Source organism: Pangasianodon hypophthalmus, chromosome 24 (genome assembly GCF_027358585.1).
Source record: "Pangasianodon hypophthalmus isolate fPanHyp1 chromosome 24, fPanHyp1.pri, whole genome shotgun sequence".
Lineage (NCBI taxonomy): Eukaryota > Metazoa > Chordata > Actinopteri > Siluriformes > Pangasiidae > Pangasianodon > Pangasianodon hypophthalmus.
Genome location: NC_069733.1, coordinates 1,328,086 through 1,353,299, shown reverse-complemented (window position 1 = coordinate 1,353,299; position 25,214 = coordinate 1,328,086). Strand labels below are relative to the sequence as shown.

Sequence of the window (25,214 nt, the reverse complement as noted above, 5' to 3'; positions counted from 1 at the left end):
TCAGCAGTTTCTAGGAAACTGGTGACCCGCTGAACTTCGTTTTTTACTTACTTTTTACAAGTAGCGAATTCTCTGTTATTTATTTATATAAATAATGAGCCTGTACGTTAGCAGTGTATGCTAGCTAGCAGTGAAGCTCACTACAAAATGGCCGCAAACCGAAAACTCCATCGAGTCTCCGCCCACTTCCAACTGTCTCATTTAAAACTAAACAAGACCCAGTTTGTGTTAATAAAAATATTTTTAATGCAAATTCTACTGAGTCTTGTGTGTATTTTTAGCTATTAATCGTCTTCTCGTCCACTGTTGCTAACTGCTTTCAGGAGAAAGTAGCTGCTTGCTTAAAAGGTCGTCAGAAGTCGCTTGGTTACGTCATGGTCTCATTTGCATATTCATTGATTCGTTGTGATCATTTGCATAGCAAAACGAGATAAATAGAGAAAGAAGATTTTCTGAAGACAGAACAGAATACAATACAGTTTCATTAGAATAGAAAATAAGTTTAATAAAAGAATAAAATGGGACAAGACGTGCCGTTATAGGAAAATAATCCACAACATGATATTTATGGTCAAATCTCTCTTATGCTAATTATGCATTAAAAATGCTTATTAATAATGCATTTGTTAAGGGTAAGATATTTACATATAACAGTAGTTGTTTTAATAGCAATTCTTTTTAGTCGATTAGGTTTTTTAAATATACATGTTAACTATTTTCTTTTGTTTGAGTTGAATAGGGTTTATAAATATACATGTTAATTATTTTCTTATAACATTTAATCACATTTCAGATTTACATTTATTGTGCATAATACTTTTGCATAGCACTCATATCTTCAGCTGGTAATTTTAATCTCAATACTTACAAAATGCCCCTTTCCTACTGTCTTTCAGGCTAACTTGCTAATCGCTACTGGCTGTTGATATTCCCAAATGATACATAATAATAATAATAATAATAATAATAATAATAATAATAATAATAATAAACAACCGCATTCAGTCAGGATAAACCAATGATCTTATTTATTTTGAAATTTAAAGTTAGTTTAAATAAGTAAGAGATCCCACACTGTATTAGCTATCCAGCTAGCTATGATGTTTATCTAAAAACACAGCTAGCAAGCTAAATCAAGCTAAAGCAAGTAGGATGATGTCATTTTTGTATCTTATCTATAGTGGTGAAATGTGTGTCCACTCTGTTCTTCATCAGTGCTGTAATCACAGGTAACATATATAATACTGTTAGTATAGCTATAATGTTCTTCTGTAGTGTGTGTGTGTGTGTGTTCAGTAGATCGTCAGTATTTGGTGAGGATGTCGAGGACGTTGTGTGTCAGTGAGGTGGGCGAGTGCATCAGGACACCCGGCGCTCCGATACTCGTCTCCCAGCAGTCAAATCCGACCTGCTTCAGCTCCTCCACCACGTCTCGCACCACGGACTCGTCTGTCTCTGGAAGAACAATGTGGAAAAACCAGCTAATACAAATATGGAGTGTATAATTGATTATGATGTATATATATTCATTCAACACACTACTGTTAGCAACACACTCTTGTTGTCAGCGACGTTAGAGGTTTCTTAATGATTTACCACCACATCTGAGGTAAATGTTTATATTCCTGTTATTTCTGTCTTGTCTCACTGTGGCTTTACATTCTTCATATAAAGAACATCACAGCTACGTGCTAGCTACATAAATCATTAGCCTAGCAACAATGTTCTCACTTGAACAGTGATGTGTTAAATACATCATCCTGACAATATCGTGAATATAAACATGTTAAATCTAAAATATTATCACTGGCAAATTACTGTGGTATAAAAGCAGTAAATCACATTGGGAAGTGCTGTGAGACAAATAATCAACTTTGGGGGCAGTAATAATAACTCTGCTACATCACGCCACCCTGCTGTTGATCATTCTTTTATTCTTTACTTAATATATCCTACAATTATTACGCTCTTTTCAGGGTGGATAACATGAAACATTTTTCAATCACGTTACTGAGTAATACAGATACAGGAAAAATTTTTTTTGAGATGTTCTGTATACATACGATCTTAGATGCAGTGATGTTCTCCAACCACCGTAACCACACTGAGGTGACACCACAACCTGGTGTGTGTGTGTGTGTGTGTGTGTGTGTGTGTGTGTGTGTGTGTTATAGACAGTGGTGTGCAGGTGACAGCTGACAGTTTTAGTCAACCAGATGCTCCAGTACAAAACTAAAGAACTTCAGAAACAGTTCAAATGCACTGATTTATAGGAGTTCAGGTTCTTGATGTCAGATGTTTCTACCCGTGTGTGTGTGTGTGTGTGTGTGTTGGTGTAGTTTCTGACCTGGCGTGAGCAGTGTGATGGCGCAGCCTCCTCCCCCCGCTCCAGTCAGTTTGCTGTGAAGGCCGTGGGTGAGTGTGACCTGGCACAGCGTGTTCAGAGACGTGTGACCGACGCCCATCACGTTCAGGTGGTGCTGGTTGATGTCTATTAAATCCTGAGGAGAAAAATAATGTGTGCGTATGATGGAGAAATGAGGAGGAAAAGAAATGAAACATTTTAGGAAAATAGTATTATAAAATCTGAACAACACCACTGAACATCATGTTATCATTATCATTAAATGACAAATTTCAGCATTATTTTTTCACATTTTGGGTAGACATCCTCAACATTATATTATATTCTTGTATATGAAGGGAAAATGAACATGTGTAACATGAAACAATTGATTTGTATGACCTTAAAACACACAGTAAATACACTGGTACTTGTGAGAATAGTCCTTGTTGTTGTTTTGTCCTAACTCCTGGTGAGCGGTACTTGTGTGTACCTCCAGCGTGCTGTAGTGTTTGGCTGAAGCTCCCTCTGTAGCCATCTCAGCAAGTGTGCGCTCACAGATTTGTGACACAGCATCCACTGACTCCAGCACGGGTGCCATCACAGACGGGTACTGCACGATACACAGAGAGGGTTTCAGATCATCAGCACGCACACACACACACACACACCATTAACAAACTGTTTTTTCTAATAGTGTGTGCATTAACTGGATATGTGTTTGTACAAACTCCAATGTATTGATCATTATTTTCTTTGTAATATCTAGAAACAGGTGTCAGGTGTTTGACAGTTAACTTTTTGGTACTTCATACACTCTTAGAAAAAGGGGTTCTTTTGGCCTCCTAAAATGGTGCTACTCGGAGCGCTTTCTGTTATGAAAACACTGTTGTTTGCTTCTACACAGAACCTTTAAGGTTCCTCCAGAGGAACAACTGAAGAAGCTTTAAGAAGTGAAACGATTCACCTGGTTAATTCTGTCCTTCACTCGGGAAACAAGGAGTTTGGTACTGCGTGGTACTTTAGTGTTGGTGAGAAGTATCCTCAGTGTGGGCACTCTGCAGGAACACACACACACACACACTAAAGTGAAGTGTATTTTCTCACAGTGATAAAGCAGCACAGGTTTATTCCACCATTTAATTACAGTTTCGCAAAAAAAAGCAGAGGACATGTTGTCCTTGAGTGTGTGTGTGTGTGTGTGTGCGCGTGTGTATGAGTTTGGAGGTGAAGAGTGTGTTTACCTGCTCAGTGGCGTAATTTTCCCAGCATGGTACCGCAGAAAGCCCCCTGCCGACACACAGACACACAGCGTGAAGCTTCAGCAAATCAAACGTTCCACTTTTTTAGCAGAAAAATCGCAGTTTCTCTTCAAGTGCACAACTCTAAACAGTATAAAATGATTAAATAAACGATAATGTGACGATTAAGACATGATGATAAGTTTGTCAGATTTTATTCTCCTCAGCAGCACTGTGAAGTCAGTTCTGTTCCTTTAGCAGCAGAAGCACTTTAGAAGCACAATATACCCAGAATGCTTTGCAGCCATTGACTGTTATAGCATGAGTAAAAATAAACCTAAAACGAATTAATATGGCAAGACTAAAGATTTCTAAATGACTAAAAGTCTGACTTAATTTTTAAAAAAAAAACTGTATGAAAAGAACACTGTATAAGTGATAACAGAACTGGAGCTGATTTGGATTGTGTCGGGTCGTATGTGTATAAATATGTACGTTATGTCATGTGTTAGATATTCATCTACACCTGAGATTTAGTTTTTGTTCGTTTTACTGTACACCAGTGTTTATGTATAATCACAACACTGAAATGGAAACTGGACCTGGATTTACCACGACTGAGGATTTATTTTAAACTCTTTAAAACGTTTAATTGTGAGTTGCCTTGAGTGAAATCATTAAATCCATTTTTATAAAGTGAGAGTTATTATTAGTAATAAGAGCACTGAGCCTCACCCCACGTTCCCACAGCGTTGTCTACTCCTGACGGGTTGCCATGTATGATCTTTTCACCCTGAAACGCCCAGTTATTGATCAGCTCCAGTTCCTGTTCACTCCACCTGAAACACACAACACACTCCTGAGGTTTGGTTTGAACCGTAACATGTGTACGCTCGTGTGTAAATCTCTACTGCTCTTAGTCAATAAGAACACGTGACTAAATTTGCAGAAGTCTAATACAGAATACAGCAACATTGTGTGTGAGAGAGAGAGAGAGAGAGAGTGAGAGTGAGAGAGAGAGTGAGACCTGGCTGTCTCCTGGCTCTGTGTGAGAGAGTGAGAGAGCGAGTGAGAGAGAGACCTGGCTGTGTCCTGGCTCTGTGTGAGAGAGTGAGAGAGCGAGTGAGAGAGAGACCTGGCTGTCTCCTGGCTCTGTGTGAGAGAGTGAGAGAGCGAGTGAGAGAGAGACCTGGCTGTGTCCTGGCTCTGTGTGAGAGAGTGAGAGAGCGAGTGAGAGAGAGACCTGGCTGTCTCCTGGCTCTGTGTGAGAGAGTGAGAGAGCGAGTGAGAGAGAGACCTGGCTGTGTCCTGGCTCTGTGTGAGAGAGTGAGAGAGCGAGTGAGAGAGAGACCTGGCTGTGTCCTGGCTCTGTGTGAGAGAGTGAGAGAGCGAGTGAGAGAGAGACCTGGCTGTGTCCTGGCTCTGTGTGAGAGAGTGAGAGAGCGAGTGAGAGAGAGACCTGGCTGTCTCCTGGCTCTGTGTGAGAGAGTGAGAGAGCGAGTGAGAGAGAGACCTGGCTGTCTCCTGGCTCTGTGTGAGAGGAGAGCTGATGGTTCCTCTGGCGGCGAGCAGAGCAGCAGAGACACACACACTGTACGCAGCGCTGGAGCCCAAACCTGCTCCTGTAGGCAGCTCAGACCACACACACACCTTCAGACTGGGCAGGACTCTGGGGTTAAACACACACACACTGTGTGATGGACACAGAACTTGTCATTACACCTTTAATTAAATCACCTTACAACTTTATAAAAGAGCGTTCTTGATGTAAACAGAGCAAACTGAACATCGGAGGAAAATCATTTTAAGAACATTTTTAATAAAATAACATTTATAAAATGCAAAGAGGGCCATCATTAGCAGCAGGATCTTCTTCTGCCCAAGAAGGGCTTGTACACAAGCAAGGACTTCTCTGTTATCATGACATCATATTTTGTCATATCACTCATAAACTAATCTGCTAAAGATTAAAGCAGAGGGTCATTAGGATGTGGGAGGTGGACTAGCTCTTACTCGGAGTGGGCGAACACACACAGGTAGGTGTAGAGGAAGGCCAGCACTGCCATGCTCCTGGTGTCTGTGGATCCATCAGCGATGGCTGTAAATTCCCTCAGCTTCCTCACGAGCTCCGTGTCCAGCTCTGTAGAGCTCCTACACTCACCTTCACACCATCAGGGGAAACACACACACACACACTGAGTGGACTCATACACCAGGGCTGTGTCCATGTACAGATACGATGGTGTATGTACACACACGTGAGTGTGAATTGATCAGCTCTACCTTTACAGTGAGACAGAAGCGGTTTCAGCACACTGACGTCCCAGCTCAGGAACGTGTCGATGTTGGGCAGACTGATGGACACTTCAGCTGTAGACGTGACCTGCAGCCGCAGATACGTGCGCAGGTTCAAGCTCACAGCCAACGCAACCTGTTTAAGAACATTAACAGGAAATCTGTTTTAACAAACCTTTAACCTCAGCTCGACACGACCAATCCTGAGTCAGCAGATGCATAACTGCTGATATTCAGTGATGAAGAGCAACGACCTCTGAGGAGACTCAGTTAATCTCGTTCACTCATAGCATCATGGAGTGCTGGTCTGATACAGATATGAGTGAAGTCTAGAGTTTAGATTTATGCAGAATGAAGCCTGATGGATTAATAAATGCTTCATACAGATATACATTACTGTATTACACATCCAGTACCAGTATCTGAGGAGTTTCTGTAACATACAGAAGACAAGTCTTATTTTAGGAAAGTTTTTGAATTCTCTCATCAGCCAGCCAGATTATTAAAGTCCAAGTCTTTAACAAGCTTTAGACACTTTATGCGATGCATTATTATACTTTTAAGAGTGTAGAAGACTTTGGGACTCAATAGAGACACATCCTTAGGAAATCATTGTCTTTCAGAATGTAAGGTTTTGCTGGTTTAAGAAGTTTTAATCTCTTACACACTGCTCTGAACTGGTTCATCCAGGAAAAATAGACACTTTCTACAAAACATTATTATATATAAGAGTGAAGAGGACTTTCCACAGGGCTGGAGACAAATCCTGCTCTTCTACAAACTGATGTTCTTTCAGATTGTGGTGACATTTTGGACGTTTGAAATCCTCTGAACAAAATATGAGGGGAAAAAATTTAAAAGGTGAAAATATGCAAATTCATGGTAATAAAAATAGACCTGTGAGAGTGCTGAATTTGATTTAAAAAGGGCAAAGTGCGCCCTCTAGAGGCAGAATATCACATCTGCAACACTATTTCAGTTAGAACAGAGAGCTCAGATTAGAAACAGTGGATGAAGTGTGTGTAGTTGGACACTTTACCTTCCCGTGCACTACAGCATGCTCTCCGTGCAGGATGCATTTCCCAGGAGCTGAAATTAAACACTCCTGAACAGGCGCCATGTCAGGCGTTGAAAACCCACCCACATTCCGCCAAAATCCTAATCAATCCTAAACCCCTAATACGGGTCGTAAAACAAAATTAATCACTATCCGTATAAGTTCGGTTTACAGACAACCGTCCATGTAGCGAATTAATCCTAAAAATACATTTATACATATATAAAACCACGCGGGATTAAAATAACACAAATAAAAAGTAGATAAGTTCCATCATTTTCTGCCTGAGAGCCTCTCTGACTCTCTGACTTCCTCAAACACTGAATAAGAAGTAAAACCCGCCGCTCAGTGACCAATCAGAACCAGGATCCACACGCACGGAGAGACACTGACCAATCAGAGCGCACGTCGCCACATGGTGTCATAAGTCGTCTGACAGCTCGTCCCGCCCACTCAAGTACGGATACGGAGAGAGGACAAAACCGTGTGTGTTCACGGGACCGTTACGGAGAAAGAGAGTTAATAAAAATGTGTGTATTAATTACAATGAGCTACTTTTATAATATAGTCATTAATAAAGTACTTCATTTGTTTATGTCTGATGATTAAATAAAAATTAATATTATGATTATTATAATTATTATGATGATGATTATTATTATAAAATAATTCACAAATAATTTACACACAGTGTATAGACTTATCTTGTAAAACATAACTGTATAATTATATGTAATAATTTGCATATAAAGTTTCACTTTCACTGTGTATATATATTGGTAAATAAATGTGGTGGTAAAAGTTTTAGAAGGTCAGAAAGTTTCCAGAGACAGAGATTGTTTCAGACAAAAGTCCTTCATCAGTTAACAAACTGTTTCTGTAGTAATATTTACCTCTGTATGTATTTTATTACAAATATCAGTCATTAATACTGTTAATATTTTGGGATTTTACTGACAACTTTCTGAAAAATGTTTTTTTTTTTTTTTTACAGTATATTTATATATAAGTATATTTTTATATATATAAGTTCAGAAAATGTGCTAACATTAAAAAGGTTTTTGCAAATGATCTTTGCTGTACAGTGAAAGCATTGAGTTAGTGGTTTAACATAAAATAGATTTATAACATTTATATAAATATCTGTGTCTGATGAGCTCCTCTTCTAACCCTGAGCCTGAGTAAAGAACTGCACCATAATCCACTGAGTTCAGCTTCAGGAGGCTGTAAATTATTAGAACTATGTCATTATACAATATGGCCCTTTGATCAAATCTAAATCTTTTTAAAACTTTAAAACATTATTTTAAAACAGTGATTGTAGTGAATGAACAGGATTTATGAATCTACAGAAACTTCTCCCTCTTTTATTTAGTTCCGTTTATTACACAATACAACAATAAACATGAATATAATATATGTATATTAAAAGAGCTACTAATATGTGAAGGCCTATAGACAAAATCCATTGTGTTTATTGCAGAATATTACTCACGAGTCTTAAGTTAAAATGTAAATGTAAAGAAAGGACGCCGTTGAGTCGCAGCCGGTTTTTTCTTATGCAGTTACATGCAGCGGCCACAAGATGGCGCCAGAGTGTTTACTCACGAGTCACTATACAAGCGGTTTGGAACACGTCCAAAATGGCGGCCAGGAATGCTACACACTATCTAGGCGTTCTAGTTAGAGTACAAGAATGAGGATTGTAACGAAACCAGTAGAATCGCCTACGGGTCGCAGGAAGGCCAAATGTGATCAGTGCACACTTTCCCGATTTGCGAACTTTGGTTTTGTACAGTGGAAAACTAGCGAGTGCATTCGAGTCAGAATTTTTCATTGGAGCAGTTCACAGTATTGCGATAAACATCTTCACAGGTTTCATTATTAAATTTTTACTCACATTTCACTAGAAAATGGCGCCGGTGCAGTTACACGGATTTGACCACAAGATGGCGCCAGGGGGTTTCGTGCGAGTTCAGAAAAATAAATTCTATCACCGTTACTAAAACTTACTTTACGTGACATTGCGTAAACGATAGAATTCTTAATAAACGTTTCGTTCGCTAATTCACTGTTAATGTAACCGTGAGTACGAAAGTCTGGACACGGTCGGTCCACACGCAGGAGTTTTGCGATTTGGAACACATCCAAAATGGCGGCCGGACGCTACACGCTATCTAGGCGCCCTAGTTGAAGCGCAGACCCACAGATTAGAACACACCCAGCAGAATAGCATGCTCCGCCCACTCACCTACGGGTAGCAGGAAGGCCAAATGTTTTCAGTGTAAACATTCCCTATTTCCCGATTTGCGAACTTTCGTTTTGTATAGTGGTACACTAGCTAGTGTATTCTAGTTAGATTTTATAACTTGAAGCTCAGTATCGTGAGAAATCTTTTTCCTCAGATTCCCTTATTAACGTTAGTAAATGTGCTGGATTTAACCACACACTGCATTATACACTGTAGAATTGTGTAATGGCGTCATTAGCTTTGTGTCGAGCTGCACATCGTCACTGTGTGCTTCAGTTAATAACATGTTTAAAGTCACAGCAGCTTCTGTGTGGAAACCTCAGAAGGTAACCAACTAAATCTCATTAATTACACTGCTTTTAGCTAACTGGTAGCAATCCGAATGAGCATCCGGGTCACAAATTTGAACGACTATCTATATCCGGGTCACGTAGGTTTTTTTTGAACCATTGGTTACCATGGTAACAGGGTCAGCTCACGGTAAACAATAATATCGACAATAAATGACATAATGAAAGAAGCTAAACTGATAAAGCTAATGATTTTCTGTCTCTGGATGAACACAGGAAGCAAAAACATGTTAAAACAAGTCAAATTAAAACCAGATAATACTCAGAGCACCAAAATCAGTGTTATTAAATAAACTAATAGACATTTTGGACATTCAAGAAAAGCTGTTGTTTGGTAATTCATTCATAACTTCCAACATCTGCATATTTTTGATTTTTAAAAGGTATTTTGCAATTACAGACCCGTTTCCTTAAGATTAGCAGGTAGAAGTAGAAAAGAAACAGTTCTTATAAAGCAGTTTTCACTACAGTGACTCAGTATCGGTTCTGGGATTTGAACTCATAACCTTCTGGAGATGAACAGAGAAGCTTCAGTCCTGAACTGTGACTGTTTTATTAACCGTGTCTAACCTCTGAATTTATTTTCTCACCTTTCTGAGTTTTGGCACAAAGTCGGAGCGAGATCAGCCGAGTCCCAAGATTTACACCAAAACAGGAGATAAAGGTTTCACGATTCTTCTATCTTCTTTTCTCTCTCCTCACTTTGTACATGGACATGAACACATTCAGCCTCAGCATTTACACCAGCATTATTTCACACTGAGCCTCAGAATGGGACTGTTTTACGTCCATTTTATTCTTTAAGGGTTTTCCAGCACGTTCACAGGAGAGAGGCGGCCGAAAGAGGATCGTGTTTTTGAAGCTTTGGGTACGACGGACGAACTCTCATCTGCCATCGGGTGAACTACACACACACACACACACACACACACACACACACACACACACACACACACACACACACACACATTTTTCTGTATCTCATCATCATAGCAGTGTACCAACATCTTGATCACACACACTCTTCCCTCCTTAGGCTGGCTAGAGAGTTCTGTCTCGAGAAAGGACACACCTTCACCCATCAGCTAGACAAGGTGTGTGTGTTTGGTGATCGAGCATTAGGTTAATCTAGCATGTAATATTTTCCAAATCCCACAGGAGTAGTGATGATATTTTAATCAGTTCCTCATGACAATATTGTGTGTGTGTTAAATATGACAGTATACCACAGACATATACAAGGCAGTGTGTATGAGTGTATGAGCACCATAAAGAGTGCCACTGACAGCAGCTTTGTCGTTTCCTTTTCCAGATCCAGTGTGTGCTGCAGGACGTGGGCTCCAACATGGCCACTCCTCGCTCATCAGCCCGAGAGAGCCACATAAGTGTGTATCCAACTTGCAGCATCTGTGTATATATATGTGTGTGTGTATGAAAGAGAGAGTGAGGGAGAGGAAGAGAAATATGCAGTCTGAGTAGTGAAAGTCTGTGCAGCGTGTTATTGTCAGTGTTTTCTCCTTCTCCACCAGAGAAGACACAGTTCAGCAGTGAGCCAGTGGCAGAGCTGGAGAGCTGGATTGATTCCTACACAGACGAGCTTCCTCCTCTTACACACTTCATACTGCCTGTAAGCACACTCACACAAGCGTAACTGTGTGTGCTGATATGTGGAAACTTTGGTGCTGGAACGGTGGCCAATGAAACAAGCACAGTTCCAGTTTTCTGGTACTAAAGGTTCTTGTACTTTGTTGGCTGGAAAAAGCCTCTTTAAGGCTCGTCTGTGTTCCCACCTGTGTGACTCTGCTTTCTTCTCTCCTCCTCTCACTGTGGATTATTTTCTGCAGTCTGGGGGAAAAAGCAGCGCCGCCCTGCATGTGGCCAGAGCTGTGTGTCGCCGGGCCGAGCGCTGGTTAGTCTCTCTCACACACACACACACACACACACACAAACAAACATACACACTGTAGATCTGTGCTATTTATTTAGCCATGTATCATTATGAGGTCATTGTTGGTTCACACGTGTCACTTCCTGTCTCTCTGCAGCGTGGCTCCTATAGTGCGTTCAGGTGAGGCCGATCCTGACATCGGAAAATATCTCAACAGGTGAAACTCAGGAGTTTGTTCAAAATCTTCCCTTAACACTGATTTAAAACAAACAGAAATGCTGAACCTTTAATTTTCACATCTTTACCTGCTCTGATGTTCTGCTTTTATTACGCAGGTTGAGTGATTACCTGTTCACACTGGCCAGATACACAGCTATGAAAGAAGGAAACATGGAGAGGATCTACAGGAGACCTGAATGAACTTCCTCAAAATCAGAAATAAACTTTCTTTTAATAAAATCATGATTTTAATTTAATTGCTCCAGTCTGTTTATCTAAATCACAGTTATCTTGACTGTGTGCTGAGAATCTCTCTCTCACTCCAGGTTCAGGTGATAGTGTTCATTACACTTCATCAGGTAATTACACTCTAACACTAACACTAGTGGGCTTTAACACTGGCTTTGAATAACACTGAATTATGTCCATGTTTACTGTATGAACATTTCCATGCTGAATTCTGACCTCTGACACTAAAATAAGACGTTGTTATTAAGACTAAACATCACTGGCTGTAGGATTTTACTGAGATTGTGCTCGTGTTTGTTTTGTGTAGATTTTTCATGCTTAAAGTTGTAGCTGATTTAAACTGTTCACCACAAACAAGTACACAAACCCAGAACCCAGTCACACTTCACTGTACACAGGGGAAAAGCTGAACCTGAAATATCACAGTGAATTGTTTAGAACTTATGCATGCATTTTAAATTCACAGATATTACACATGCAGATTGGTGTTTACTGAAGTTTTTAACATGAGATTTACAGATTCACAGGTTTAGAAATGTCTTTAGAATGCATTCAGTATATAAAATGTATTCAGAAGGTTGTTTACTGATTAATCACAATGTGCTCACTGTTTGATTGCTGCCACTAAACCGCATCTGACAGTGAAATGAAAGTAAAATGAAACTCAGAGAATAAACACAGTACACACCTGCATGACGTCATCAGCTAATTACATTTCTGCAGCAGAAAACACACTGGCTTGACTCTGAAGGTGACTGAAGATCTTTTCTGTTTCAGCCTCATTTTTACTGTAAAAGTGAAATCAGATGAAGTTTTGATGCAGTTGTTCATAAACGATATCAGTTCACATCCTGAAGCACGCATGTGGTTTATAAATCAACAAGAGTTTAGTAGAAAAAGGACTTGTGCAAGAATTAAATCACAATCATTTATAAACCACCCATTTTCTGTTTGATACACAGCAGTTACAGAAGTGTAAAATATAAAATATTTCAGTGAAACTATTGTGGTGTTCAGGTTTTAGTGGAAGCTGGTGGTGTTTAAAATAGAGGAAGCACAAGTGACTACACATCACACATTACACAGTAACATCCTACAGTAACAGCTCATTCACAGGGACTTGTACTGCAGAGGCTCCACATCATCTACAACTAATAATAAACACAGCCAGTCAGTTTCACTGAACCGATTTTACTGCTCCCCGACTCCTGAATTAAAATCCTGTTTAATTTCAGTCTCTCCTCATAAGTATGAGCATTAAAGAGCTTAAAATCAGGTCAACATTAGCAGTGTCGGCCTTTTGGTGCCAAAAAACAGCTAAGCTGTTAGCTACTTAAACTTATACAACAATAAATTTCAGAAACAAATGCAAATAACGAGACAGAACTTTATACTTACAGTTTATTTACAATATTTACAAATTACAAACAATAACAAGATATAATAGTGTGTAAAACTGGGATTATGCTACTCTTCTAACCATTACAGCAGCTCCAAGCGATTCTGACTGGTGCAGATACGATTGAGATGTCGGTCATGTTCATTAGGAAAAGTGCTTTTACATGCAACTATATTCTGTTAGAAATGTGACATGATTTTACAGCACATAATGTGTGTACTATCAGAGTGTGTATATGTTGTGTATGTGGTCTCTGAGGCAACAAGGGGCGGAGCTTCAGTAAGCGTTTCATCAGCCAATCAGAGCCTTCTTCATATGACATCAAACGTTTATCTAATTTTGACATGTCTATTGGGTTTACTTACACAATACACTCACTGGCCACTTTATTAGGAACACCTGTACACCCACACGTTCATGCAATTATCCAAAATCTAATCATGTGGCAGCAGCATAATACATAAAATCCTGCAGACACAGGTCAGGAGCTTCAGAATGTGGAAAAGTGTGATCTCTGACATTAACCATGGCATGGTGGTTGCCAGATGGGCTGGTTTGAGTATTACAGTAACTGCTGATCTCCTGGAATTTTCACACCCAAGAGTCTCTAGAGTTTACACAGTGTAGAGCATAGTTTACACAAAACACGTTAAGTGAGCAGGACAGATTCTGAGGAACTCAAACCAGTCTGTCCGGTACCAACAACCACACCACAGATAACGGGATCATTGTATGAATATGCAGGTCTACACATTTCCTAATAAACTGGATGATAAATGTATATTCGTTGGCACAACTCATTGTTATTCTGCATTTAAGTAGTTTAGATAATGTTGCTAAACTATTATATTGAACAACGAAAAAAAACTATTTTACACTAATCACGTCTAGATCAACGTCTAGATGAAGAAATGTAAAGAAAGGCTACTGCTGATGTTACATTGTTGCCTCAGGGCTGGCTGGTGTGTGTGTGTGTGTGTGTGTGAATGTAATTAGTGTGTGTATCAGTGCTAACAGCTCTGAGTAGGTTCGACTGTCACCTTCAGTCTCATCAAAGAGCTGCATTGCTGTAGCCATACTGACTAAAGATGTCCTCATCAGCATCAGTCTTCTTTATCCACTCTGTCTTTGGGATCATCTTCCTCATCTTGCTGTTGTCGTAGTACATATACTGCTCCATCGACCAGACGGTCAGTGCTCAGAAATCTGGGAAACGTATTCCTGGTGTGACTCCAGAGTAGAAATACTGTAGACAGTGTGTGTGAGATTGTGAGAGTGTCAGAAAAAACAGTGGGAGGAGGTTTGCAGAATTTGGTGTTCAGGATTTGAAACTATCAGAATTCAGGATTCAGCATGTCACCAGTTTCTGAGGACACCTGTAGAGTGGCAGTTGATACCAAACGTTTAAAAGTAGTAAATGACGGTAAAGGAAACAGTATGTTTGGTCAGAAAAAGAACTCATTTGTTTATAAAACAATACCAAACTTTGAGCCTCCCTCAAAGCGCCATTAAATCCATTGTTTAAAAAAATGAAAAGAATATGGCACAACTGTGACTCTGCCTAGAAGAGGCTGTCCACCAAATATCAGGTATCAGGTAAAGAGGGGATAAGTTAGAGAAACGACCAAGAGGCCAAGAGTAACTCTGAAGGAACTGGAGAGATCCACAACTCAGATGGCAGAAAGCACAGAACAACCATAAACCAGACACTGCACAAAGCTGAGCTTTATGGAACAGCAACATGAAGAAAGCCCAGTAACTCTCACTACACTGAGAACACCATCCCCAAAGTGAATTTTAAAAGTTTAAAAGCTACTTAAGAGCTCTTTATAACACTAACAGACTGGCACATCTCAGTCATTGTGATCCGGACTTATCAGAACAAAATATGGAGCACACAACACCGAGCAGTGCCGGACACCAGCTTCCTTCCAGCTGAAACACCGCTGCCTTGATGATGTCACCCTCAGTGTAATGGAGGACAGAAGCTGTGTGCGAGTCGAAACAATCTTTAATCTCCATTAAACTCTGTCCTCATCTCCCTCTTCTCCTCTCTCCTAGAAAAACACACAGAAAGAAACAGGATCAGCTCTGTTTAATGTTAGCACAGGCTTTAGCAGATTTATGGATCATAAAGGTTCACTTACAGGGTTTGGGTGGAACAGGATTGAAGCCTGAAACACAGATGATAGACAGACAGTTATTATAAAATCTGTGTACTGTGTTTGGTTTACTGCATAAAATGAAAATTAAGTTCACAATTTGTCAATATAAAATAGGCAAAATATTCATCAAATCCCCTTTCAAGAATTAGAAAGTGTAAATCTGTTCTCTGAAAACTTCACATCTGCCTCCTTCCTCCTCTCACCAGAGTTCTTCTTCTTCCAGACCACAATTCCAGCAACAACGGCAACGAGAACAACGAGAGCCGCGACTACAGCAACGATGATAGCAATCGGTGCTCCATCTGTTAAATCAGCACAGAGTCTTTATTATCTGCTGCAGCAATAAATCAGCTTTCACTGTAAATCTGGAGTTTTAGAGGAAAGTGTTTCTCCGACCTCTCACAGGCAGCACTAACTCCTTCTCCAAGCTGCTGTGCTGAATCACGCAGGTGTAGGTGTGTTTCTGCAGCTCCTCAGCTGGAACTGTCAGAATGCTTCTCTTCTGGAAGCTTCCATCCTGGTTGGGTAACGTCTCTCTGAGCTCCACGTCCTCATGCACCTCCTCTCCGTCCTTCTGCCAGGAGATCACCACTGCTTTGGGGAAGAAACCTGTAGCATGACACACCACCTCTGGAGAAGGAGAGTGTTTCTGGAACACTGACGCCTCGGGACGAACTGCAGAGACACACAGAGACATAAATATTAAAACTCTTTTTCTTCATTTATAAATGCCTGATGCTAACCCCGATGAGGAATAATACGTATTCCTGGTGAGAACATTTTCAGTGTAGTCCTTTCCACCAGTTTATCTGTTTTAGTGAAGATGTAGACACATGATTTTAACCCACAGTGAAATGAAACGTTATTTATCACGTGATCAACATTTTTAGCTACAAGGAAGTGAAAGACAGTTTAGTGTTGGACAGAAAAATATGTTTACATATTTAATAATACACACATAAAATCTCTAAATGTGTAGTTTTTAAAGAATAAAGTCATTTTTCACGTAGATATTTAAATATGAAAACCACAGGACAGAAGAAGTGTGTGTGTGTGTGTGTGTGTGTGTTACAGTTACAGTAACAAAGCAGATCACACACTTTACCTTTCCTCTCCAGAGCCTCTCTGCCGTAAGACACGTACTTCTTTATCCACTCGATACAGGTGTTCTGCAGGTAGTTCTTCCACTCATTAGCATTAGCTCCTGTAGAATCCCACCTGTTCTTGGTGCTCTCAGCTTGAGGTTTGGCTGCAGTCCAGGTGAGAGTTTTCAGATCCAGACTGAGGAAATCTTCTCCATCATAACCGTACTGAGTGTATCCTCTAGTGGTGCCGTCATCATCGAGCTCACAGCCACACATCAGCTGCCATGTGTGAACTCCTGCAGTAACACACACACACACACACACACACACACACACACACACACACACAGATGAGAGTGATGAGGTTCAGCTGAGCTCTGTCTCCTTCTACACTCTCCATTCAAACATCACACTACACTTTACTCTTCATTCAGTTCCTCATCACTCACACATTTACATTTCATTTATATTTATTTATATTTCTCTTTTTATTTCTCGTTGTGTGATTTTTCTCTCATATTAAAGATTTTTTTGTTTATCTTCACAGCTATCAGGAGCTAACGTTACACTAACCTCATTCACACACAAACACTTTAAACTCACACACGCTCACACACACACACGCACATACACACACTTTAAACTCACACACACATACAGTGTGTGTGTGTGTGAATGAGTTTGCTAGTAAACTAGCTAACGTTACGCTAACCTCATTCACACACACACTAAACTCACACACACACTCACACTGTGTGTGTGTGAGTGTGTGTTAGTGATTAAAGGTGTAAGTGTGTTACCTGTAGTCTGGTTAAAGTGCTGCATCATTCTGGCCACATAGACTTTGAAGTCCTCCTGTTGATCCTCCGCATACTGTGTCTCACTGCTCCAGTAATCTGGATCTGTAGCACTGCGCTTCTGTATCCACTCCGTCTTCGGGGTCACTCTCCTGATGTTACTGTCGTAGTACAGAATCTGCTCTCCATCCAACTGACCCACAATTGTGAATTCTGGGAAATTTATTCCTGGTGTAACTCCAGTGAGGATGTGCTGCATAGAGTGTGTGACTGTAAAAGTGTAAAAACACACATTAACACACACACACACACACACACACACACACACACACACACTAACAGTAGCTCCACTCTCTCACTCCTTACACACTCTGTTTTAATTATTAAATCTTTTATTTATTATTTTACTCACATAATAATCTGATGATTAAACACACCACTCTGTACATTAATGTATCTTAAACAATTTTAATCTTTCACACGTTTATACATTATTATTATTATTATTATTATTATTATTATTATTATTATGATAAGCAGCTGTATGGAGTTTAAACTGGTGTTATTTATTTTTCTCCTCTTTCCTGTAATTAACACTTTATTCAGTAGAGAATTCCTCTTCCACTCTTTTACTGTGATTTGATTTTACTAACGGACACGAGGAGGAAGTTTAATAAACAAACTAATAAATAAATACAGAACTTTACACTCTATAATAATAAGAAAAGCTCACGACATCTCTTCTTTTATTTCTTTATTTATTAAAGTAAAAGTTCTTTTTATAAAAGAAAAAGCAGCACAGTGAATATAAAAAGTCTCTCCTGTGGAACATAAAAACTTGAATAAAACACTTTAATCTGGATTTCTTTTCTTATTGTTATGTGCTGGATAGTTTGCCCTCCCTCATCCTACTGTGAGGAATAAACTCTGTCTGCACTCACTCCTGCCCCAGAGCCTCCTACGATCTGAAATAGCTGATTACAGTAGCTTTTTTTAATTTAATTTTTTTATTTTTTATTTTAAAGATTAAACGAACAAAACATATACAATTATAACATGACATCCAAATAGAATAAACTAAAAATAATAAAGTACAAAGTATAAATTTAACAAGAATACACAGAAGAAGTCCAACCAAAAGTTAGTATTTCAAAAGACAGCCTATACAAAATTCACTTTTCAAATTAAATTTAGCTCTTTAGCAAATACAATTGTATCTTTACATTTTTACTATCTACACAATGAATAGAGTCCATATATGATTGAAAATCAACCATAAAGACCTTCAAACAAGGTTTAGAATCATTTCTTTTACTTTTATGGATATGAAATTTACCAAATAAGATCAAAAGATTCATCATAAAATCAAAAGATATACATTTTGATTCAAAATATATTAAAACATCTTTTGATGTCAAATCACAACTATAGCCAGTTTTCTCTAGGACGTTCAAGGATAAATCTCCCCCAAATTTTTTTGAATGGTAACATTCATAAAAAAGATGTACCACTTTTTCTGGTTCATCTGAACAGAATGAACAATTCCCATCGATATCCATAAATTTTGATAGAATATAATTACTAATGTAAACGTTATGAAGGATTTTCAAATGTAGTTCACGAAGTTTGTCAGATACACAAAATCGAAAGGGGAGCAACCACGCTTTTTTTCTAGATAATCTCTGGGAAGCAAACATTCCAGAAAAACTTCCCTCTAGGCTTTAGAGATCTATTTTTGTAAAATAATTGTCTAATAAATTTATTTGTACACTTCTTACTATTAATGTCTATCCCATTTAAATAAAATACAGGTTCAGTTCTATGGATATTATAGGACAACATATGGCTTCTCATCAACATCAACAGGCCTGTGGGAATGGCTTTTATCACAGAATTATATTCTTTATATTTAATAGGAAAAGACCATTTGTACATAAAATTTTCATAAGAGAGCAAATGGGCTGATTATGTCTGACATTCTAGACCAAAGTAAATACCTTTATCCATTCAGCTTTGTAAATAAAGAGATTTCCGGTTCACTGTAATATAAGCATTATTCCACAGGATTGCTTTATGTGGGGAAAAATTGTGTACATAGCATACTTCCAAGCTTTAAGAGCTTGTTGATAAAAATTGGATAATGCCACAGGTAATTTGTTAACAGAGTAATCGCACAGTAACAAAAAACGCAAGCCTCCAACCTTTTTAAAAATATTATATGGTATAAAAAAACCATATTGAGTCTGATTTAAGTAGACAGTTTCTAAGCCATTTCCAAATCCACTAAATTCATTTATTCATTTCACTGAATTCAATTTCATTTCTAGGCCCTTGAAGAATTTCCTTTTTTAAATGATGATGTTTATTCCTCCAAACAAATTGTATAAATAAATCATAATTTTTTTTACAAATAGAATCTTGAACAAAAAGAGATAATGCCGGATAAATAAATCTGGATACCCCTTCTACTTTAGTTAACAGGACTCTGTCAATAATAGTCAGATCTCTTTGAAGCCAGTTACTGAAAATACTTTGAGCCTTTTTTAGTTTAGGAGAAAAATTTAACTCTTGCCTTTCTGTTAGATCCTTTGTAATATTAATTCCTAAGTAATTGATCTTATTTTTTATTGGGATATTGCACAATAGTTTTTCTTTTGAATCATAAAGGCACATTATATCACATTTTGTTACATTTAGCATTAAACCAGAAGCACCAGAAAATGCACATACTAACTGCAGTGCTGCGGCAACTGTTCCTTATCCCTCAAAAAAAGGACAGTATCATCCGCAAGCTGAGATAATCTAATTTCTCTACTAAAGATGGTAATTCCTTGAACAGTTGGAGAATTCAGAATTTTAATGGAAAGAAACTCTACTACTAAAAGAAATAAAAAAGGGGATATAGGGCAACCTTGGCGCATGAAACATTTCAATAATAGAACTAAATCTTTCCCCAAAACCAAAGCTTTTTAAAGCCCTAAACATAAATTGATGTTCGATTGTATCAAAAGCTTTGTGGAAATCTAGAAAGACAATTAAAGCCTCTGATTCCACCAAGTTTGAATAATCTAACAAATCCAAAATTAGTCTAATGTTCCAGCATATGTGTCGGCCAGCCATAAATCCCGTTTCACACTCACTAATGATTTCTTTTGGACCTTTTTTAAAGCGATTTGCATAAATATGAGATAATAGTTTATAACCTACATTCAATAATGTCATAGGACGCCAAAATCAAGTGATCTTTATCGGGTTTAGGAAGTAGGGTTATTAATCCTTGTTTCATAGAAGTTGATAGTTCGTTCGATTCAATACATTCCTTATACATTTCAAATAAAGGATTTTCAATTATTTCCCAAAAGCAGAGATAAAACTCAACCGAAAGACCATCTGTGCCTGGCGACTTATTTTTTTTCATTGAACAGATAACTGCAGCCATCTCATGTTTTTTTAATTCTTCATCACAAAGATCTCTAAATTGAGTTGAAATGGATGGGACCAATAGCTTAACCGACTCAAGAAAATTAGAACATTTATGTATTTCGAATACAGATTTGTATAATCTAGAATAAAAAGATTCTACATAATTTGTGATTAACCTTGGATTTGAAATAATAACATCATCAATTTTAAGAGAAGAGATCATTTGTCTTTTATAGTTTCGTTTTTCTAGGGAAAAAAAATAACTTGTATTCTTTTCTCCTTTTTCTAACCACTTAGCTCTTGAAAGAATAAATGTGCCTTTTGCTGTATCAATATATATTTGATTAATTTGAGTTTTTAAAGTCTCCAGTTTAGCTTTTTCATCCTGTGTGAGGTTATCTTTTTTTCAAGTAAAGGTCTAATTCTGTCATAAGTGCCTGTTCCTTATTTAAACTATTGTTTTTAACTTGTTTACTAAAGTAAATAGCTGACTGTCTAACTTTAAACTTAAATAACTCCCACTCCTTAACATATGTCATTTGCTTGCTTTCAAATATCCGTTGTGCTATTTCTCAAACCTGATTAACAAATCTCTCATTACTAAGCAGATTATTGTTTAACTTCCAGTATCCTCGTAAACTATTATTTTTAATTTTATAACCAGAAAGTGCCAAAACAACCATTTTATGATCTGAAAGGGGTGCATAGGAATATGCAACTTCTGTTACATATCGGACACAATCAGAGCTGACCAACCATAAATCAATCCTTGATTGTAAGGATCTAGAGGGATTGCTCCAAGAGCAACATTTTTCATCAAAATTTAAAAATCTCCAAATATCCACTATAGACAGATGGGAAGACAAAGAGGTAGTAAATTTTAATTTTGAAGAAGATGACGTATGTGGAGGGAGACGATCTAAAAAGTCATCTGGGGCATCGTTGAAATCACCACCCATTATCAAAAGGGCACCTTGATATTTCCTCTTTAACACTGTTATAGAATGAGTGACCTCCACAGACATATTCTTGGCTTGGGCAGAAGAATTACAGACATTACCTAAAACAAAAACGGAATTATCCACCTTAACAACAATAATTAACCATTTCCCTTCTGCTGAAGAATGTCACCTTTAAACTTATTTAAAAGAATAGCGACACCTGCCGAATGATGACAACAAAAGATTTGGTCCCCCCACTGAGATCGCCACCATTTAACATCGGTTTCACACGAATGAGTCTCTTGTAAAAAAAAAAGTAATATTTGCATTAGTATGTCTAACAAAAATAAAAATAGATTTTCTTTTAATGCTGTCTAGTAAACCCCTAACATTAAGAGAAACGATCTGTAAACAACTGAAAACAAAATCAAAGTAATCATATTTGGATGTCAGAACAGTATTATGTAAAGAACCCTGAAACAAAAATTTCACAAACCAGTCGGTATTGATCAAATCCTAGCTTAGAAGAGTCACATCACCTGGATGAATGTTTTTTTTTAAATTGGTTGAAGAACATACAAAATACCAAATAACCAACAGTAAGAAAAATCTTAATACAATTCAAAGAAGTCCAAATAGCAGCATAACAAAAATACATAGATAAACAAAATAAACATAACAGGAAACGTAAGAAAAATAAATAAATAAATCAAGGGGCTTAATCATCAAAAAAAACTTCAAAAATCTACATAGTTTAAAGGGGATTGCGCCCGCTGTCAGTGGAGCTGCTGTGAGGCTTTCCGGGGCTTCCATTTATTTTAGCCATTTGAGACAGAAAGTACTGAAGTAATGAATGTGTATATGTGTGTACTGTAAATAATTAAAATATGTGCTAAAAATGTTCTATTAACTTTGTTTACTTAATCAAAAGAACCTTGGGAGACCCTCTTCTTGGGAGACCCTCTTCTTGGGAGACCCTCTTCTTGGGAGACCCTCTTCTCTCACCACTTTTACCTTTGGCCATAGCAGCCTCTTCTGTTGTCTTTCTGCAAACGTCAGGTCCTCTGTCAGACGAACACCTCTTTCCTTGAGTGCAGGATGATCTCATGCAGCTCTCCAAACTCTCTCTCTCTCTGCACGTTCGGAGCGCGAACTGAATGATGACTGGCCTAGGACGATTACTCCCTGCTCCAAGACCAACTCTGTGCACTGTGTCGACATAAAAGCGGATGTCATCTACCTCGTCCGGAGTTAAAATTTTGAGGATCTCAAGCACTCTGTTTCTGACATTTTCTCCATCTGTTTCCTTTAGGTTGATGAGCCTCAAATTCCATCTCCTACTGTAAATCTCGGTTTGATCACACTTGCTTTGAACCATCCGAATCACCTGCTCAATTTGCGATACCTTGTTGTCGTTGGTCCTAACCCTTGCAGATAGCGATTTCAGCTCCTCGCCCACGAAATCAACCGTCCTCAAGAGATTAACTATAGCAGCCGAGTTCTGGGCGATTTGTTGTTCCACCGTTGTAAAGCGATCAGTGAGGGCATTGACAGCACGAAGTATATCAGCATACGAAACTTCCTGACAGGGTTTTTTTGAGAGAGGACTACTTGTTGGTGTACTCGGTGACGAGTCATGTTCTCCAGATGCTGTATCAAGAAGCGAAGAGAGCAGCTTTCGGTCTTTATTCTTTGGCATTTTGGAAACTTCGCACGTGCGCTGGTCCGTACAGTCTTTATCAATAAGTCAGTCTACTTCGATTATTGAACATGAAATTAGTGCATTCTTTCTGTAGAAGGAGCTCCCACTCCCTACCTTATTAAAAGTTACAAATTCGACCAGAAAATGCAAACTCCTCAAAAATGCCTCAGAGCTCGAATCAACACAACCGTTCAGGTCGCCATCTTGCGCCACCCCGCTGATTCCAGCAGCAGTGAGGCGGATTCCTCTCACATTACAACCACAAGCTACTGATCATTTATTAACCAACAACAACAATAACAACAACAACAATAATAATAATAGAGTGTCTATTTATGTTTTACAGAGTGATAGATGTAATTTTTTAGCTTTATTGACTTTATTATTTGTGTGTAACTTTGTCAGATCTCCCCTTATCACAGGCTCAGCGTTAAACTTTAATATTAGAGAGTAAATAAATGGAATAAAGACAGTAAACATTACAGAACTCACCTGCTGATGAAAGATGAAGAGAAACTGTGAGGAAAATCAGAGCTTTCAGAACTGCACGAGCCATCTCTCACTGCACACTCTCACACTCTCACACTATACACACTATAAACACAATAAACACTATAACACACTAACAAAATAATAATTTACTGAGGAAATCTTCCGCTTTAACTCATTTTAACTCGGTGAGAGAAAGTTTCACATTCTGCTGCTGCTCCTGTGTTCAGTGGGAATGTTTCTACTGTGAGTGAGGGAGGAGTCAGCGCTCTGACCAATGAAAAATCAGGATTCAGTCGCGTCACCAGGTGGCGAGAAGTGAGGAGTGCAGGATTATTCTGAAAGTAAAAGCAGGAGATGATGGAGGAGGAAAGAGTTTATGATCCTGTCTCTTTATATTTTCATCTATTTCAGATAAAAAGAAGTTTAAAATACACATTATTATTATTATTATTATTATTATTATTATTATTATTATTATTATTGTCCTTAAAAAAGAAATGTAGTTTCTTTCCATTTAGCTTGTTTCCATTGTCCTAGATTAAATAAATATATCTACTTTAAAACTAAATGATAAAAACACACTAACATTACTTTTCTATAACTGTTCTGCTCAGTTAATAATAATTCAGTTGAAGTAGAAACTCTTATTCCTCTGTGTTGTGACACTACAGTACAGTATATAGTATATAATCATGTTAATAAAGCTGGAGCTGTAAAATGGCTGCTGTGTGTGTGTGTGTGTGTGTGTGTGAGTGTGTGTTCACTACTCCACTGGTAATAAAAACCTCTTCTGTGTTCTCCATCATCAGTTAACACACAGCTCAGAAAAGGCCTTCAGAAGGTGGTGTTAATGTTTGAGCTTTTGAATTGAAATACAGTAAACAGTAAATATAATCTTATACAGTGCCTCCTTTTATTATTAAAGACTCTATTAAAGAATCTGCTGATGAACATGTGCTTGTTATTTCAGTGTTTGCAGGAGCAGAAGGTGAAGGAGGTGAGTTGAGGTGTAAATGTGGAGAGGGATGGAGGTTGGGGTGGAGGCTGGAGGGTCAGAGAAGAACATGAGAATGATTCTGCTGAGTGGAGACGCTTCAGACTGACTCCTGTTTCTGTCACCATGAACACAACACGTCTATTTTACTGCATGAACTCTTCACCAACCTTATTTTATTTCTAACACTTTTGTACATTTCTTCAAGTTTAATTAGAATCATGTCCATAAATCATGTTTAATGTGCACCAGTGAAAGTTGTAAACCTTTTGAATTGACTGAATTTCTGCTTATGTAATTATCACATTAATAAAATGGTCTC

The 25,214-nt window shown here is 38.2% G+C and overlaps 3 protein-coding genes across 5 annotated transcripts; 1 reads left to right on the top strand and 2 right to left on the bottom strand.

The window, feature by feature from the left end:
* Positions 1–501: 501 nt before the first annotated feature.
* mvk (mevalonate kinase) lies at positions 502–7,274 on the bottom strand. Of its 2 annotated transcripts, none has more exons than XM_053229248.1 (10): positions 6,920–7,274; positions 5,869–6,016; positions 5,599–5,746; positions 5,099–5,275; positions 4,321–4,424; positions 3,589–3,634; positions 3,312–3,402; positions 2,838–2,957; positions 2,348–2,501; positions 502–1,455 (listed from the first exon to the last, which is right to left on the bottom strand). In XM_053229248.1, the coding sequence occupies exons 1-10, from the start codon at positions 6,998–7,000 to the stop codon at positions 1,304–1,306; spliced, it is 1,221 nt and encodes a 406-aa protein (XP_053085223.1). In that variant the 5' UTR covers positions 7,001–7,274; the 3' UTR covers positions 502–1,303. The 2 variants fall into 2 exon arrangements, with proteins under 2 accessions (XP_053085223.1, XP_053085224.1); XM_053229249.1 differs by having other exon boundaries at positions 504–1,455; positions 5,099–5,254; positions 6,920–7,273.
* Positions 7,275–8,999: 1,725 nt separating this feature from the next.
* LOC113524971 (corrinoid adenosyltransferase MMAB) lies at positions 9,000–11,902 on the top strand. The gene is made up of 9 exons (XM_026911372.3): positions 9,000–9,514; positions 10,138–10,202; positions 10,344–10,437; positions 10,575–10,632; positions 10,851–10,923; positions 11,068–11,165; positions 11,383–11,447; positions 11,584–11,643; positions 11,762–11,902. The coding sequence occupies exons 1-9, from the start codon at positions 9,414–9,416 to the stop codon at positions 11,844–11,846; spliced, it is 699 nt and encodes a 232-aa protein (XP_026767173.3). The 5' UTR covers positions 9,000–9,413; the 3' UTR covers positions 11,847–11,902.
* A 906-nt stretch (positions 11,903–12,808) lies between these two features.
* Positions 12,809–24,126, bottom strand: LOC117595964 (BOLA class I histocompatibility antigen, alpha chain BL3-7). Of its 2 annotated transcripts, XM_053228808.1 has the most exons (7): positions 23,899–24,125; positions 17,344–17,610; positions 16,564–16,839; positions 15,855–16,133; positions 15,662–15,760; positions 15,441–15,467; positions 12,809–15,350 (listed from the first exon to the last, which is right to left on the bottom strand). In XM_053228808.1, coding segments are annotated over exons 1-7 (1,014 nt in total). In that variant the 5' UTR covers positions 23,963–24,125; the 3' UTR covers positions 12,809–15,348. The 2 variants fall into 2 exon arrangements, with proteins under 2 accessions (XP_053084783.1, XP_053084782.1); XM_053228807.1 differs by lacking the exons at positions 12,809–15,350; positions 15,441–15,467 and having other exon boundaries at positions 15,582–15,760; positions 23,899–24,126.
* Between the last annotated feature and the right edge of the window lie 1,088 nt (positions 24,127–25,214).